This window comes from Microtus pennsylvanicus, chromosome 15, assembly GCF_037038515.1.
Source record: "Microtus pennsylvanicus isolate mMicPen1 chromosome 15, mMicPen1.hap1, whole genome shotgun sequence".
Classification (NCBI taxonomy): domain Eukaryota; kingdom Metazoa; phylum Chordata; class Mammalia; order Rodentia; family Cricetidae; genus Microtus; species Microtus pennsylvanicus.
The window spans coordinates 24,049,727-24,068,970 of record NC_134593.1 but is presented as its reverse complement, the minus strand read 5'-3'; the positions used below and the strand labels follow the sequence as shown (position 1 = coordinate 24,068,970).

General features: G+C 45.7%; 1 protein-coding gene across 5 annotated transcripts in view; it reads left to right on the top strand.

Annotated features, from left to right (window-relative positions):
- Positions 1 to 19,244, top strand: part of Msra (methionine sulfoxide reductase A) — a 316,316-nt gene that overhangs the window by 145,345 nt on the left and 151,727 nt on the right. For 4 of the 5 annotated variants that reach the window (XM_075949689.1, XM_075949690.1, XM_075949693.1 and 1 more), the window contains one exon: positions 1,173 to 1,292. The exons of the other annotated variant lie outside the window; for it this stretch is intronic. In XM_075949689.1, coding sequence (XP_075805804.1) covers positions 1,173 to 1,292 — 120 coding nt within the window. The remainder of the gene's footprint in view (positions 1 to 1,172; positions 1,293 to 19,244) is intronic. 5 annotated transcript variants of the gene reach the window in all.

The following is a 19,244-nucleotide window of genomic DNA, read 5'->3' as shown; positions in this document are numbered from 1 at the left end:
TTCCTAAGTTGCCCTTGGTCATGGTATTTTATCACAGCAACAAATAAGGAACCAATAAAATCATATCTGACTTATTAAAGGCATATACACCTTGGGAGAGGAAGCAGTCTTGCTCACATGTATGTGGAAACGGGTCAGAGAAGGGCAGGTGTACTGAGCAGCTGGGGATCTTCCCATAGGAGGTGGAGGTCCTGTGTTGGGGCGGTATAGCCTTCATGATGTGTGCATGTGTGCTTGGCAGAGGCAAGCCTTGGTTTGCATCAGATAGCCAAAGGGATCTGGTGACTGCGGGCCTAAACGTGGTGATTGCGGATGGAGTTTGTTGGTTGCCTGTAGTTCCTTAGCTGCCCCCCAACCCTGGCCCAAACCCCCTCACTCATTGTGCTCAGTAATAGAACTCAGAAAATGTTCCTTTTGGGTGAGCATTGCTTTATCACTTGCAAATTTATTGTGACTTTTTTTTTTTTTAAAGCTGAACACATCTGTTAAATTGTTAATTGGCAATACTGTCTCAGTCTTTATTGATCTTGTATATTTTCCCATTTCAATCAACCCAGACTTACACGTCTTTCTTACAATGATCCTGAGGTCAATCATTACATAAATTTTTATTAACTTATTAAGTAAATGTAAAAATCTTCTTAAAATAGACTCTTATTATGTTATTCAGAAAAATGTATTTTTGCTATCTTCAAATTATTTTAAGAAGTTTTAAAATGTTTGTTACTGTTCACATGTGTGTATATTTGCATGTGAGGACAGAGGACAGCTTCCTGGGAACTGGTTCTCTCCTTCTACCCGTTGAGGCCTCTTGTCATTTCTGCTGTTCTGCACATGGTTCAGGGTAATTCTCCTGTCCCCACCACCATTTTGTCACAAGAACACTGGGGTTGCAGATGTGAGCCACTGTATGTGGCTCTTGTAGCCCTGGGGATGGAACTTTAGTCACCAGGCTTTCATAGGAAGCCTTCACCTGCTGAGCCATCTCGCTGGCACTACATTATTCCTCAGTGCTAAAACCTTTGCTTTATACATCTCTAGCGTTGAAACCTTTGGGCCTTTTTGATCATCAGATGGCAGGACAGCTTCTCCCTTCCAGCCGACAAGTGCGGTGACACATAGGGATCGCCTTATTTTGGATCCATGATTTATCTTTGCTTTGTTCTCTGCAGGAATGGGCTGCTTCTGGGGGGCTGAGCGCAAGTTCTGGCTCTTGAAAGGCGTGTATTCAACCCAAGTGGGCTTTGCAGGAGGCTACACGCGCAATCCCACCTACAAAGAAGTCTGCTCAGGTAGGGACAGTTGTTCAATCACTGGAAGAACGGGAGGGCTCCTTCCTGCTGGTGGGTGACAAGATCTTTGAAATGGAACTATATTTAAAAATACATATTTTCTCTGTCTTTTTTTAAAAAAACGATTTCTGTAAATACACCTCATTGTTTCTCCTATATAGCTGTACAGGATAATGGACATCCTGTGGAATGTATTCCACTTTTTTGCTGTGAAAAAAAAAAGCCCATAACATTTAGTTGACTGGAATAATTGTTCTTTTAGTTCAGGAGACTGGGCAGTTCTTCTTTGAGGCTCACCTGGTATCTGCAAGTAGAAAACAGAGGCACACTGGGAATGTCAGGAATCTTTTGGAACTTCAAAGCCTGTCTCCAGTGACATACCTCCTTCAATAAAGTCACACCTACTAATCTTTCCTGAAAATTTTAGTAACTGGGACTAAGTATTTAAATATATGAGCCTATGGGGGCATTCTCATTCAAACTACCATGGGTAGGGGTGCCTGGCATCTGTTAATCCTATCCACTGAGAATAAGACCACCACCATAATTTCTGAACCAAATGTGAAACAAAGTTTAATTATATACTGGCCAGGATGATGGACTCTGGCCAGGACCATTCAAGGTTCCCGGAAAATGGTGATAGTCACATTTTGCAGATGCTTAAAAAGCCAAGCCCATGAGGCCACTGTCTTTATTTCCCATCAGGTCCAATCAGGGACAAGCATAGATCCCGATGTACTTCCTGTCTGTTTATTTCCTGCCTACGTCCAACCAGGGACAAGCATACATCCTGACATATTTCCTACACACACACACTTCCTGCCTACATGTGGTCAAGCACATCCAGTGTAGTTGAGTCAAATAAACTTGTCTAGTGGAGTGAAAACAAGCAGCAACCTCCACCATCTCAAAAACTGTCTGTCCATGGGCAAGGGGCTTGCAGGTTAGAGACATTTTTGTTTTATGGATCTCTTAGGCACGGTAATTAAAACTTAAAACATAACTTTGGTTCTCACACATACAAATAGGACTCTTAGGAGTGGGCTTAGTGTCCAAATCAGGAGCAGAAGGAGACGGAGCACGAGCAAGGACCTCAGGACCACGAGGGGTGCACCCACACACTGAGACAATGGGGATGTTCTATCGGGAACTCACCATGGCCAGCTGGCCTGGGTCTGAAAAAGCATGGGATAAATCCGGACTAGCTGAACATAGAGGACAATGAGGAATACTGAGAACTCAGGAACAATCGCAGTGGGTTTTTGATCCTACTGCACGTACTGGCTTTGGGGGAGCCTAGGCAGTTTGGATGCTCACCTTACTAGACCTGGATAGAGGTGGGCGGCCCTTGGGCTTCCCACAGGTCAGGGAACCCTGATTGCTCTTCGAGCAGATGAGGGAGGGTGACTTGATCGGGGGAGGGGGAGGGAAATGGGAGGCGGTTGCGGGGAGGAGGCAGAAATCCTTAATAAATAAATAAATAAACAAAAACAAACAAACAAACAAAAAAAAAGGAGTGGGCTTAGTGATAAATGCGTGCCAGGCTGTCCTCATCCCTGCCTGTGACCGGAGCCTTATGCTATACAAATTACTGGGTGCTGATGTTTCTTTCAGTCTTTTAAATAGTGCAGTCCCTTGGGAAAGGAAAAAAAAGATGTCTGTGTTGAGGTACAGGAGTGGCCATCACTTAGGCTGTAAGAGACTGGCTTCAGACTTACTGGACCTAGAACAAGAGTTGGCTAGCCTTGACTATATAAAGGAAAGAACGGGATCCCAGCAAGAGGTTGATGAGCCTGCGAATCCTGTAGTAGGAGGTTTTGCTGATCCCTCTAGAGTACTCTGAGCAGACATGCGGCCTCTAAACCATGGCACCCTTAATTGCTGTGCTGCCAGATTCTTCTGCTGTACCTTCTCATCTGTTGACCCTCTGTGGAGATCATTTCCAGGTAGAAGACACAATGAGACCAGGCCAGTTAGGCAGACAGACAAATTCTCATTTTAAATCAAATCAGATGCCACCCTTAATGTATGTTGTGTCAGTCTACATTGAGTTTAGTCTGCAAAGGTCATTCTCTGTCGCTTGGATTAACCTAGGGTAGCGCTAGAGGACGGTAATGGAGTTTAGGCCTTCAACAATGAGAGGCAAAAGGTAGGCCTCTACAGCTCCACCAAAGGCTGTGACTATCATCTTGCATTTCCCCAGAGACCCTTCATCCTTCGCATAGGCCCCACATTCCATTGGAATGTGATTTCTTTACCTTCTCACTCACAGAGCTTGTTTTAAGAGTACTGATTCTCCTGGGATATGTGTTCAAACTTTCTTTCTCGGACTTGCCAAACGTTGAATCTGTAGCACAAGCCAGCATGTTCTCTTCCTGGAGTGCTGTTCTGTGGTTTGTGTTGTTTTGTTTTATAATGGTCCTACTGTAGTTCAGGCTGGCTGGGCACTTGTAGTCCTCCTGCCTCAGTTTCCCAAATTCTTAGACTACAGGCATGCTACTCCCCTTTCTTGGTTGTCCAGGTGTTTCACGCCCGGCCTTTGTCCCCTTTTAGAGTCACACTCCTGGGTCTTACACCATGCACACGGCCTCGGTTTCACTGTGAGACAGTCCTGGTCATAGCCAACAAACCTTGCACAACCATTCTGCCTTCAGGAATGCTTATATTGCAGTGATCTGAAATCTCATTGACCACCATTCCCTCCCTAAAACCATTTGAAAGATTTTCTCTCTTAGAACCCAGATTGGGGTGACATAGTTGTGAGGATTCTGCCTTTTGTGGAGGCTTTTTCATATGAATGAATGAATGAATGAATAACAGAGATAGATGGATAGATAGATAGACAGACAGACAGACAGACAGATAGATATGAATACATTAGTTACTGTGAATGGCTTACATGCAAAAACATGATACTGGATTATGGTAACACAGTTTGAAGACAATAACCCCAGTCTTTCTTCTGGAACTTTTTCCCCTATGGTTAAAGAAACCTTGTTTTTCTATGCTTCTTTAAGGGGTTGAATTGGCTCTAGCTTTCTCTTTTTGCACATGTGCCACATACAACACACCCTCCACACTCCACACACACACACACACACTCCACACACACACACACACTCCACACACACACACCCTTCACATACCCCCACTCCACACATGCACACCACACACACACACACACACACACACACACACACACACACACACACACACACACACACATGCATTCTGCACACACTCCCTGAAAGGATTGTTATGCAAACCTGCTGATTAGCTGGCCTGCTGTTGTCTCACTCCATTGATTCTAATTGAGCTATTCAGAGTCCTCAATGCCCTGGTAGAGAATTATTCTTACACTTTGTAATAACAACCATGCAGATGAAAATATGAAAAGGCATTCTGCAATGGGTAAGCACTTCGGGTTAATTTCGGCACATTAGCCAAGCGTACAAACTCCACATTGCTGGTGAAGGAGCCTGGGCTGTGCATTCATTGGGTGAGGTCTTCTCATATTTTGCTTACAGATGTTCATAACAATGCCATGTTTATCATTCCATTCAAAAGCCTTTTGAAATCTACTCAGCTAAGTGGCACCAGAAACCAAAGCAAGAGAGGGGCCAGGCCACTCTCCCCTCCTCCGAGCTCATATGGTCACCAGAACAGCCTGAGGTCTAAACACATCGGCAGGCAAACTGTCCCACAGAGGTGCCCAGCGAGAGCTAGATCTGAGAGCAGCTGAGAATGGCAGGCAGTCCTCCTGTGACCTCTCAGTGGTGTTTGTCCCCAAGGCACCCTCCGCAGCCTGTTTCCTCTCTTACAAAGCAGGGGTGAAGCTACTTTCTGAAGCCACCACTTAACAGTGGTGGTTCAGTGCTTCTATGTTTTATTTTTATTTTGTCATGTGCTGTGTGCTGTATACATGTGAGTATACGAGGTGCCTGGGTGGCATGTGAGGAGGACATCTGGTATCCCGTCCTATCATCTTCTGCCTTATCCCATCCAGACAGGGTCTCTCCCTGAACCTGGAGCTCATGGAATGGTCTAGGCCAGCCAGCACCGGTCTGCACTTGTCTCTGTCCCAAAGTGCTCAGCCATGCTCAGCTGGAAACCTGAACTCAGGTCCTCCTCCTTGCACGGTGAGTGCTCTTACTCACTAAGCCATCTCTCCAGCTCCCCGATTTCTTTTTAAAAATAAGATCATTTCAGAGCTGGGAGATGACTCAGTGGGTAAAGGTGCTTGTCCCCAAGCCTGGCAACTTTCCCTGGATTGCACATGGAGGAAAAAGAAAACCAACTCGCACATTGCCCTCTGGCTTCCATGTGCCTTTCATAAGGTCAATAAATCAATGCAAAAATATTTCAGAAGGAAAATATTTCAAATCAGATGTGTCTTAGAAAATCTGGGACTTGCCCTGAAGGAAAGAAGGCTGAAGAGGTGTCGGTATAGTCACAGTACCTATACCTACACCAGCCTCTGCCTAAGCCTATGAACCCTCATTTTTCTAGGCTCTTATGGATCTTTCCCACCCTTTTCCCAGTACCTGTTACCATCTCCTGAAGCTTCAGAGCTCCAGCTGAGCACGAAATCAGCCTTTCTCCATGCACATAAAGCGCTCAGTGTGTCTTTTCAGTTCAAGGTAATTTCTGCAGTGTTTGGGTGGAGGTGCCGAGACGGCAATTCTTCCAGGAGTTAAGGGCTCTATTCTTCAAAGGAGGGAGGGGCCGGAGCAGAGCTCATCGGGTAATGGAAACCTCCATCTCAATCCCTCTCAGACAGCATTCACTCTCTCAGTGCATAGTCAGACTCATTGTATCTTTGTCAATGCCAGTCAAGGGAAATTACCAAGTTATTGACACCTCTCCCCACATGCAAGGATCTTGGTGTTCACTCCTGCAACAGCAATTTGATGGCTTTTTGTCCCCCTTATTTGAGACGTAAACTTGGGCCTTGAATTTGTTACAAACAGAATGAAAATGCTTTTTTCTCTCTCTCAAAAAAACAACAACAAAAAAAAAAAACAAACCAAAAAACCCAAACCCAAGGAGCAAGAAAGTTCAGAGCCTCAAGCCACACTGTAACCCCCAGGACCTCTAACCTGGTGCACCAGCTAGTCAGTGACTAGCCCCATTCCCCAGATGACTGCAGCGGACGTAGAGGAGGAAAACACAGTTTGTCTTGTTTGAAACCTAGTCACCCCTTAACAATAAACTTGGCTTCTTGACAAATGGCATCCCTCTGGGCCGTCTGTCCTCTTAGGCTTAGGCCACGGGCACATCCCATTTCAGGCCTGGAAGGGGCTTTAGCCAGCTCCTAGTCTGGTGGTTTTCAAAGTGGGTAACCACAGCACCAGGCTCCAGACAGCTGCCGTGAGGTTTCCACCCACAGTGAAGTGTGTGCCCTAGACGGGTTTAAGCTACATAAAAACTGTCGCAGTTTGACCCTCTCTGGATGTGGGGTCATGTTGGATATTCTGTTTAAAGTATTTCTTTAAAATGATTGGAGTATACAGAGCCTCCTTGTTTTGTTAGTTGGGGAAACTGAGGCTGAGAGATAGTACATTATCTAACAATGAGACTGATGGAGAGGAGCTAACAGCTCACTTCCCTTCCCAGATCACAGCCTTGTGAGTCCTGAGAGGATGTTAAACACTCTGTTCTGTCCTGTTAGGGGAGACCTGCCATCAGGGCTCCAGAGTACAGGGTGTTTCAAGTTTGCAGCATTAAGAGCTTAAGTCGTTGGAATTCTTTATCTGTTGGTCCTTGTCCATCTTTCTGTTAGACTGAATTCCCCTCTCTCTAAAATTTATGATAGGTATTCTTCCTAATTTGTACGTGATACAGCCTAAGACTGCTCCACCCCCATGGATGCTGGAAACTGCAGCCGATGCTGAACCTGGCATGCATGTTGTGAAAACCATAGCTCTCATCTTAAAGAGAAGAAGAGATTGTTCTGGTGCCCTTATTAGTAACCATGGCTGGGGACACAGATTTAGGTTATCCCAATTCCATGTGGAAGGAGTTTCACAGGGTTTTTATCATTTTACAGAATGAAGCCAGTCATAAATCAATTTTAAATACCTTGGTAGGTCCACCAGAGAAGTGGGTACAGCGAGATGGGGGAAGCTATCTTACAGGTCCAAGATGCTATCTGATGACACTTTTATCTCTTGGATTGGTGGAAGCCAGTGCTCTGCTAAGTTAATAGCTTCTACAGGGTTTTTAATTCCTTCTTACGAGGTGTTAGTTCAGAAACAGAGTGGGGCTGTTCCACAGGGTTAAAACTAACCAAAGATAAAGTAATTAGCCTCTGAACCTACAAAATTCTAACCCCCCCACAGCACTGGGATCCCAGTGGCCCATCAGTCTCCGCCGGGAAGTTTTGTTCACAGCCAGACACTTGTGTTCAGGAGTTATCGTTCACATGTTCTATGCTCTCCATGTGCATATAGATCGTGGGAGAGTTCAATTAATAAACTAGGCACAGCAAGAGAGAAACACCTCCAAACAGGACCCTCAAGACAATACAGTACAGTAAGTTATGTGAATGAGGGCTCTCGGGCCCTCTCTCTCTACCTCCCTCTCTTCCCCTCTTAATAATAGACTCATCCTCCTTGTTCCTCTCGCTCTCCCCTGCTTCCCTCACCAGTCTTACCATATTCACCCTGATTGTTCTCTCTCTCTCCCCCTTCTCTTCCCCCATCTTACTGTCCTCATCTTTCTTTGTCACCTCGCCCCTCCCTGAAATGGAAACCTCAGAACCCCCATGGATAAGAGCCAGCTGTTCTAGGCTTCTCAGTGGACAGTGCTCATGATCAGGGTGAGCTTTTCATGCTGGCTCCAGCAGCTGAAAGTGGAGCCAAGGGCCTGACTGAAGAGTTTGCAGGGGTGTGAGTGCCCTCCCTGCACCATCCCTTAACCCCACTCTTTCCCAGCTGTCCCTGTCAGCACAGCCTAAGCACCTGACCCAGAAGAGTCTCCCTCACAGATGCTTCAGCTCTGATGAAGAGGCAAAGCCAACAGGCTAAGTAAAACCCACCTTTCCTCTATGCTGCTGAGTCCAGGCCTGTCCTCATCATTCCTCACGTCCTCCTTCCGTGGCAGAGTTATGTGGGCTCCTTGTCTCAGGGACATAAGGGTCTGCCATGCCTAGGGTCCCCAAAGCGAAAGCAAATTGACCCACCTTCTCCACACAGTTTACTAGAAGTATTTATAATTTTGCTAAAACACTCGAATCCAGTGTGAATGTCAGAGAAGAGGAGAATTCTCTTGTAATTTCAAAGAACTGAAGGCTAGCCCACACCAGGCGGGAGGCACCAGGGAGCTGTCCTTGGGTGGCAAAGGAGGTTGATGACTTTTTCCTCATTGGACCCATTGCCCAGAGACACCAATTATGCATCCCACTGCGACCTTGAGATTTTTGACCTTTTCTGACTGGTTTGGTTAGCTGACTCACCTCTGTCTTTGAACAATTTAAATCCTTGCTAGGGCACAGATCAGAGGTCACCAGGTCAGCAGACTAAGTCGTTAAGCAAGTCTGATCCTTTCGCATCTCCAAAGGTGCCCTCCAAATGGGCCCTTAAAATGGAAAATAAATGGAAAGAGCCTATCACTGATGCAGCCTTTATAACCGGGCCAGACTGGACAGAGGCTGTTCAGTCATTGTCTCAGGATTATATTCTCAAAGATTTAGAAGGGAGATTAAGAGGAAGCAGCTAGGTTAAGCACTTCTTAAACTGTAATTGCAAAAGCCACTGATGGATAGGCCTGCCCTGAAATTTTCACATGACATATAATGGAGCCGTAATGTCACATGAGGAGATAACCTTACTGCGGCAGGAGCCTGCTTCTCTGGCAATTTCACGCGATGAACTGGGTCTTAATTACTTCCAAATGACTAACAGTTTTTACAGCCTTCGAATAGGTTTCTCTGTTATTGTTCTCTGTAAGTTATATTAAAAATAAATATCTGGGTCAGTGACCATCCCACCTTCTGAGCGACAAATCACCTGAGGGACCTTGCAAACACCCCGTCACCCACTGTGCCAGGGAAGCACCCAGACAGCTGAGTGGCCCCCTAAAGGGGTCATGGCCATTTACCAGGGTCTACCTCCCACTGGCCTGGAGCTCCAGTTCTCGAGTCCCCTCACTTAATGCGGTCCAGCCTCTAACCTATTAATGAAAGCTGTTAATTTCTTTTACAAGGTAACCAGGAGTTTGAAAACTGCCTGTCAAACATAGCCAGGGCTCTGAAGCCACTTAGATGACCCTGGTCCACAGAAATGAGAAATGTCTTTTTCTTTGGTTAGTCAGTTCCTAGAACTAACCTCTTCTGTTCATTTTTTTTAAAATATGTGTACATGTGTGTACTCATGTATGTTTATGAATGTACATGGAGGCCAGAGGACAGCCTGGAGTGTCAATGCCAGGCACCATCCACCTCCTCTCTCATCAGTGAGGTTAATGGTTGGCCACTGAGCCCAATGGATCCCCCTTCCTGTGCCGCTGAATGCAGGGATGACAAGCATGTGCCACCCTGCCTGGCTTTTTCGCGTGGGCTCTGGGGACTGAACATACGTCCTCATGCTTTTGTGTCTAGCACCTTACCATTGACCGGTCTCCCATTTCTCAACCCCCAGATGAGCTTTAAAAGTTACACCAAACATCAGACTCTTCTGTGGAGGAAAATTTTACCCGTTAGCCTAGTACGAAACTATGTCCAAGACACTCTAGTTGGAAGATGGGGCTTTCTTCCACACTGTCCTTGTTATTCTGGCCACAGATGCTTCCCAAGGACCCAGAAGGAGTATGCTTTGTCCATTAGCACGGGGCCAAAGCCCAGCATGCTCTGGGCTAAAATTCGGGGCCTTCCACACGGCAGCACCTGTCGGAGCCTCTGTACTCAGTCGGCGCTCTGTGTTGCATAGGACAATCGATGAAGGAAGGTCACTCCAGGGTGGATTTAGGCCTGTGGCAGCAGGGATGAACTGTCTTTATGAACTGAACCTTGAACAGTCATGTAAAGGCATATTTATTGATTGCATATTTATTGATTGTTATACAAAAGTGTTTTTTTGGGTAAAACAAGTTCTTCATACCAACCCCCCTGATCTGTTCTATATGCTTTGTGAAGGAAATCATCACACCCTGCAACTTTAGTCCTTTTTCTGTACTGTTTGCAGTACCCAATAATGCAAGATGCTCCGGGTGTGCCGGCCAGTCTTGTGAGTAGAGTCATGCAAAGGCGGTGAAACTCCCTCAGGAAAACCACTCTGTAGACAACAGAAAACAATTACTGTTTCTTGCAATGATTTCTTCAAGGTCAAAGCACTTCTAAAAAATAGCTATTCATTCTGATGTTTACCCTAGATACAGTGAAAACAAGTTTTCCATTCAAATGTTTATGCTAGATACAAGAATTCTACCAGAATTCCACTATAGTACTCAGTGCTTACTAACAGGAGGCTGGGCAGAGAGAGCACGGGAACACAGTGGAGGGGATGTTCACAAAGCCGCCATGTCCGCATGAGTTCCAGGTCTTTCACACAGTGGCCAGATCTCCAGTGACCTGGACCCATCTGTGAGCCTATGGGCTTTGCAGCTGTGCTCACTGGTAGTCCTGGAGGTAGAGAGGTGTCAGATGCTGCATTACCAATGATGTCAGTGGACCTGTATCGCCCTGGGAGAATTGACAAAAGTGTCTGAAGCCAAAGGCTTGTTGGGCTGTATTTGATAGTTTGAAATGTTTTAGGGACAATTACTTGTCCCCAGTGAGACAGGTTTTAAAGTAGACAAAGCCATGTACTGGAAGCTTAGGTTGGAGGGTGAGGAACATGGCTTGCAGGAAGATCTACAAGAGTTGGGGTTTTTCTTATAATTTTTTTAAGTTAATAAATTGTTGGGGTTTTTTTTGAGCCATTGAAGGTTCCTATCAAAATTGAATGGGACGTGTAGAGACTTTGTGTGTGTGCGCTTTTCCTTCAAACACCTACAAGCACCCCATTTCCCACATCCTGCTTCAGAAGGCTGCATGTGTTGCCATGGATACACCTACCCAGATAGGCTACATTAAGCTTCCTCTCAGCGCCACACATTTTGTAGGTTAGATAAATGTGTAATGGCTTATCCCACCATGGCAGCATTGCACTGGGAGGTTTCACAGCCCTGAAAACCTGTTCAGCACCCTCCTCTACTCCTTGACAACCAAATTGCACTCGATCCTGTCTCCATGGGCTTGCCTTTTCCAGAACGTCCTGAAGATGAATGCATGCAGCACACAGCCTTTTCAGCTTGCTTCTTTTTCTTAGGAATGTGCATTATAAAGTCCTCTATGGTGCTGGGATTTTTCAAGATGACACAAACTAGACTTACCAGGAAGAGGGAACCCCTCAACTGAGGGGTTGCCCCCATCACACTAGCCTGTAGGCAAGTCTGTGGGGGCACTTTCTTGGTTAATGATTGATGGGGGAGCACCCAGTTTACTGTGGGTGGACAGGTGGGCCTGGGTTGTATAAGAAAGTGATCTGAAAAAGCTATGGGGAGCAAGGCAGTGAGCACTAGCACAGCTCCTTCTGGTCTCTGTTTTAGTTCCTGACTGCAGGTTCCTTCCCAGCTTCCCTCAGTGATGGACTGTTGCTTCATAGTATAAGATGAAGTGAGTGCTTTCTCCCAAGTTGTTTTTTGTCAGTGCCTTATAAGAGCAACAGAGAAACGAACTAGGAATTTTCATGGCTCATCCATTGCCCCCTTTTCAGTGCCAAATACTATTCCATTTTCTGTATATACTGCAGTGTGTTTATCCATCACCGGGAACTGATCGCCACAAGCCTTGCCCCTTGCACATGAATATGCTATCTGAATTTCTGTTGCCTGTATAGAGTGATAGAATTTTATTATCTCATTTAATTGTAAACGTTTCTGATGGATAAGCTCCCAAAGGCCTGACATGAACCAAAATTTTCCATGGGAGCGCTACTTCTTCCATGGGACAAGCCTCTGGGGTGCCTTCATCCCAGATAACTGGAATCAATCATTCTGCTTTATAGTTTAAGCTGCAATCAACCATTCTGCTCTATAGTTTAAGCTGCAATCAACCATTCTGTTTATAGTTACATACAACCATCCCATGTTTACAGCACTGCTATATACAATTTTCAAAACCTGGATATAGTCCCGAAGAAAGGCAGCCCCTCTTCCCCTCTCTGACCGGTTTACCAAGGCTTTGAGAAAGATAGAGTCCTATTTGTAAGGGGACTCACCTTGGTCTAGAGATCACCTCTCAAACCTATCACATCATATTGTTTCTCCAACTGCACACATCAGCGGCCTTGGTCTCTTTAGCCAGAGCTGCGCAGCAGAGGGGAGCATTGGCACCTGTGGTAGAAGTTGGAGGTGAGATATGAGATTGCCACCAACCCATCGAGGTGACCAATTTGAGGAGGAAAAAAATGACTTCTATCTTTTGTGTTTCCCATGTGCCAAGCCTCACTACAAATCCCCTCCTCCCCAGCCTCCCCAGCAGCTTCTTTGGTTCTCATAACAACTCACTAGAGGAAGGGCATATGCTAGCTAGTGTGGCCACTATGAAGATGAATGCAGGCAGTGTCTGTCTGGACCACATGTTCCACAAGTGACAGGGCTAGAATCGGTACTGGCCCATCTATTGCAGGGTCTTGGTTTAGCATTTTTGCTGTGTTTCTCTTAAGGAGACTGAGAAAGCACAAGTGGATACTGTGCAAAGAATTCTGTGGTTGGGTAGCTGTGTCCCTCCCTCCCCTACATCAAACCAACCCAGTGCTTCCCTGGGCTGGCTGGAAGCAGACTAGTTGCCAGTAAAAGTTGTCCCTTCCCTGAGGCTGTTCTGTGTCCTTTCATCTCTCCCATGACACAGCATTCAGGGCCTCACACACCATAGGCTCCTAGTCACAGTATCCTAGGCATTCATTAGTACCCATATACTTGTTTTTATTGAGCTCTATATTTTTCTCTGCTCCCCTCCCTACCTCTCCCCTCCCCTTCAACCCTCTCTCATAGTCCCCATGCTCCCAATATACTCAAGCGATCTTGTCTTTTTCTACTTCCCATATAGATTAGATCCATGTATGTTTCTCTTAGTGTCCTCATTGTTGTCTAGGTTTTCTGGGATTGTGATTTGTAGGCTGGTTTTCTTTGCTTTATGTTTAAAGACCACTTATGAGTGAATATATATGATATTTGTCTTTCTGGGTCTGGTTACCTCACACAAAATTACGTTTTCTAGTTCCATCAATTTGCCTACAAATTTCAAGCTGCCGTTATTTTTTTCTGCTGTGTAGTACTCCATTGTGTAAATGAACCACATTTTCCTTATCCATTCTTTGGTCGAGGGGTATTTAGGTTGTTTCCAGTTCTGGCTATGGCAAACAATGCTGCTATGAATGTAGTTGAGCACATCTCCTTGTGGCACAATTGAGCATCCTTTGGATATATACCCAAAAGTGCTATTTCTGGTTCTTGAGGAACGTTATTTCCTAATTTTTTGAGAAAGTGCCATACTGATATCCAAAGGGGCTGTACCAGTTTGCACTCCCACCAACAATGCAGGAGTGTTCCTTTTCCCCACAACCTCTCCAATATAAGTAGTCATCATGTTTTTTTTTTCTTTTTCTTTTTTTGTCTTTTTTTAATTAAATTTATTTATTTATTAAAGATTTCTGTCTCTTCCCCGCCACCGCCTCCCATTTCCCTCCCCCTCCCCCAATTAAGTCCCCCCCCAGCCCGAAAAGCAATCAGGGTTCCCTGTCCTGTGGGAAGTCCAAGGAACCCCCACCTCTTTTGATCATGGCCATTCTTACAGGTATAAGATGGAATCTCAGAGTTGTTTTGATTTGCATTTCTCTGATGACTAAGGATGTTGAGCATTTCTTTAAGTGTCTTTCAGCCATTTTAGATTCCTCTGTTGAGAGTTCTTTGTTTAGGTCTGTACTCCATTTTTTATTGGATTATTTGTTCTTTTGATGACCAATTTCTTTAGTTCTTTGTATATTTTGGAGGTTAGACTTCTGTCTGATGTGGGGTAGGTGAAGATCTTTTCCCATTTTGTAGGCTGTCGTTTTGTCTTATTGACCGTGTCCTTTGCTTTACAGAAGCTTTTCAGTTTTATGAGGTCCCATTTATTAATTTTTCTCTCAGTGTCTGTGCTACAGGGGTTACATTTAGGAAGTGGTTCTCCTGTGCCAATGCATGTAAGTAGTACCCGCATACTTAAAAGGGGCAGTGCTCAAGGACACAGTTGGGAACCCAGGGTGGTGACTCTTATACCTCCTTTTAAAGTCTGGGCATTCAGTGATGCTTCCTAAGTATGGGGGGAAAAACAGAAAATAGCTTTAGAAGAGTCCAGGGACTCTGAGTCCTGAGCGACAAGAGGCAAAGGACTCTTAGTGACTTTGGAGACGTCTAGAAGAAGCCAGGCTTTGCCTGGGATAGCTCACAGTGTGCTGTGCCTGGATGACCAGCGGTAGGCTGTCTCCTACCTTGAGAGGTCAGCAATTATACACATCCGTCTGCTGCCACGGACCCCATGAGGTCTAGTGCAACTTTTGTGAGACATGGGGCTGCATGCTAGGAAAGACAGACGAGGGATTCAAAATTATAGCACTCTACACCCAGCTTTCTTTGCTCTGGCTAACTCACCCCTGCCATGAGCCCTCACTGGGCAGAGCTCTATTGCTTGTGGCCTTGGTGGGCATATGCCTTTTGATGATCAGAAGGTCCAGATGTGGGAACCCTGCCTGCTTTGAGTCTGTACCACACAATCATGCCAGAGATGAAGATACAGCTGAGTTCTGAGGTTCATTTCCCAGTGTACTGAGAGCAAACTACAAAGGCAAATGGTTGGACCATAGCTGTAGGCTCCTTCCAAAGGCATGGCAGAGCCGAGGGCTATGTGCAGGTGAGCTAGGGATGCAGAAGGTTCACCCTGTGATTTGGACCAGCTACAGCAGAAAGAACGCTCCTTTGGATGAAGAATCACACTTGGCAAATGAAAGCCGTGTGTCCCCACTGCACCTGGGCCACTAGTGTAGCGGTCTGAAATGGCTCGTCTCTAAATTGCTACCCATTCAGCATCCTTAATGTCCACATAGCACAGGTACAGATGCTTTTAAAGATTATTCATGTATTCATCAGATACTGTGGTGACACGGAGGACCAGTTTCTGCCTTCGTAAATATGTTCATCCTTTACCTAAGAAAAAATAACTTGCAGGAAAACGAAACATGAGGTGGGTGTATAGATTTCCCATGTTACCCAACCTCTACTGACACATGCCTACTTACCCAGCTCACAGCTGGCTTTATTGAAGACACTTGTTTTTGCTGATGAACTAACACTGGTATGCTACTATTAATGTCCTTGGTGTACATCAGGACTCTCTCTCTCTCTCTTTCTCTGTGTGTGTGTGTGTGTGTGTGTGTGCGCGCGCACACACGCGTGCGCACGCGCATGTGCATGCTTGTGTGGGAATCTGCAATCTGTGAACTTGGATCAATGTATAAGAACATTATTGATCACTATAATGTCATGAAGAATAGTGTCACTGCTCTAGAAATAGTACTCTGTCTATTCCTGCCCAGCCCCACACACCTTTTGTGACCACTGACTAACTTCTTGTTATATTCTGGGTTGGGCCTTGTTAGACACCACAGTGTCTCCTTGTTTTGGTTTACAATTCCCTCCTGGCATGGTGTGCAATGTCTGCCCCTGTGCTACTGTGATCCATACATTTCCATAGCTGGAAGACCAGGGTGGCTCTAGAAATGTGGCTTTCAAGCCTTCAAAGCAGGCTTTTTATTCCAGACCGCTGGATCGCTGAATGTTCTCACTCACAGCTTGTTCACTTGCTTCCACTGACCTGAAAATGTATTGTAGTCTCTCTCTCTCTCTCTCTCTCTCTCTCTCTCTCTCTCTCTCTCTCTCTCTCTCTCTCTCTCTCTCTCTCTCTGCTATTGTTTGCCAACACTTCTGCCATGTGATCGTGGATCCTGGACATTCTCTCTGACTTCACACTCTCCATTCCCCGGCTTTCCCATGTGTTTTCTTTAGGCACAGAGAGAGGTGAGAGACTTCTACTCTAGAACACCATATTCAAACCCACAGTCAACCGCACATACATCATATATGTACACTACTCAGAGAAACATAGAAATACATTGCCCAGTTTTTATAACACATTCTATGATAGAATAATAAGGTCATTAAGGGCAATCAGTATTTTGTTCCAGCCCTGATTATAGTCCTGATTGTGGTTTGCTGTCTTTCTTAATATGAACATAGAAGGAATAAGGAGCGAATCTCTTCCACCTTTAATGAGGACCAGCCTAGACCTGGGCTGCAGTGGGAAACCTTGTCCACAGCCTGATTGCATATTGTTTACCCCCACCCCCTCCTGGGTGGGGTAATCATGGATGCTGCCATTTCCTGGAGAGGACACAGGGCTTAATCATGTAATTATGCCTCTGGATGGCTGTCCCAAACAATGCGAAGCACAGTCTCTGCCATTCATAAGAATAGCAGAGAAAGAAGTTTCTTTAGGCTCTTATTATGAAGACGCCACAGGGATGGGAGTGGGGGGCATGGCTGTGGTGCATGCAGACAGCAACGCATGGGCAGACAGAGTGAAATTTGGAGAGAGACAATAAAAGAGTGTAGACGGATCTGGGTTTTGCTTTTTCCAGTCTTCCTGCCCTTCTGTTAGGCACTGGCCCAGGAGCAGAGTGTGACTTAGGCTGCATGCTATCCTTTTCCAGGGATGAAGCTAGTCCAATCATCCCCGAGAAATGCGGAAGGGTCTAGTATTCAACCTGACCTGTGTTTATGGCCACAGTTCTGCATAGCAGCAGAGAGCTGTAGAAATGGAATCCGGGCTCCAAGGGTGAGGGTTTGCATCCTGAAAGTCCCTTACACCAGCTAGGAGTTCAAGGACTGAGTCATGAAGGGGCTCCCATGGCTCTTTCCTTGTTTGCCAAACAAGGGAGAAGAGCGTTGCTCTAGTATCCTCACAGGCATGTCAAGAGTGTGACCTATCTGTCCAGTACAGTGTTCCTATGAAGGACACGTGGCCAGGCATTCCTCATCCCTTCATTCAGAGGCACAGGTGTGGACATGTTTGGTGCATCAAGTATTGATTGGTCTTCCCTTCTCCAGGTACCTTGTCTCACCTCACCACCAATCCTGAGCTGAGGGTATCCCCCACATACCCTTTTCTTCCAGCAGACTTTCTTCCTGGCATTTACTACACTGCAGTGGCCCTTTCCTGCTGGAGTAGGGATCTCTTCAAAGCCCTGATGCTATGTGATAAACATAGGAATCATTAAACAAGCGAATAAATAGCTTCAGGGATGAGCAGGCAGCGTCATGCTAAAAGACGCATTGCCTCATGGAGAAGACAGCATACCTGTGAACTGTAATGAGCAATTCACTGATTCATTTTCAAATAGAGTGGGACACTTCATTCTCATTTCACTTAAGATATCTGAGTGCAATGTGTATTGCTGAAAAATGAGTAGAGGAGATGTGGAGAGAATTTACTCCTGGGTCTGGCCATCATCCACCTGTTTGTAAGTGTTGGCTTCCTGTGGTGCCCCCACCTCTCCTCCCTAGAGTATGTCAGCCCCTTGTTACACATGCTCACGCCTGTTGGTTGCCTTTCTTAATCTAGTTCCTTCCGTGTGTGTGAGGTATGCATGCTCATGTGTGTGCAGGTCAGTGTATGAGTACAGGTCAGTGTATGTGTCTGTAGGTCAGAGAACAATCTCAGGTGTTCGCTTCAAGTATACTGCTGACCTCCATTGAGACAGGGTCTTTTATTGGCTTGGAGCTCACCAAGTAGGTCAGACTAATTGGCCAGTGAGCCCCAGGGATCTTCATGCCTCTGTCTTCCTTCCATGTTAGCTGGGATTTCATGTGTAAGCTAACATGGGTGTCCTCTGTAGTCCTCCTCTCTGCAAGGCAAGCACTTCACCAATTTAATCATGACCCTAGCCCTGGCACTTTAATTCTTTGTCTAACATAGATCTCCTCCCTCCCTTGTCTTTTAGAGCAGGGCATGGTATGTAGTCAATTCTCAGGAAACTAGATCAAGTAGATGCCCTAGCAGCTTCTGCATAAGAAAGGATGAAAAAGACAGTAAATAATTCAGATCTCAACAGTGAGATGATCACAGGTTCTTCCTTCGCCTCTAGATTCTAACAGAGTTCTGGGACCCAGTACTCCTTCTAAGAGAAACTACAGGGTCATTTTTCTTTTCTCCTCTTCCCTCCTCCTCCTCCCCCTTCTTTCTTTTACTGTTTTTATGGTGACAAGGTCTTATTCTGTAGTCCAGGTTGGCCTCCAGCTGTCCATCCTCCTTCCCCCACCTCCCCAGTTGCTGTCATTACAGGTGTGCACTGCTATGCCCAGCCACATTGTTTTTCTAAACAGAACACACTGAAGCGTTGCATCCATCTCCACACACCTAGCCGAGCTAACCAACCGAAGAGGGTCGTTTCATGTCGCCTTCTTAGAATCCAAGTATAATCCAACGTCTAGCCATTGAAACATAGTTTTACAGTGCCGCAGTCTCCCACCTCCTGGGACCCTTATTTTTAGTTTTCTGGAAGACATGCAGATTGGAACACAATGGCTCCGAACAGATAAGACATCCCCTGAAACCCACCCGCAGGCCGTCTCTCTGTTCCTCAGCAGCCATTTGTCTCCAGGTCTGAATGCTTCTCCAGTGCCTGTATTGGCAGCTGAAAATGAAGTGCTAGCCAATGCCGGCACATTGTTACCGCAGAATGCAACTGGCCATCTCATGTTGTGTTCAGATAATGGGCCAGAGTAGAATTCATCCAAACAATTGTGCTCAAAGAGACCACACTGCAGAGGGAGCCATTTAAATGGTTCCATTGTACGATAGACCTTTGTGGACCCTTC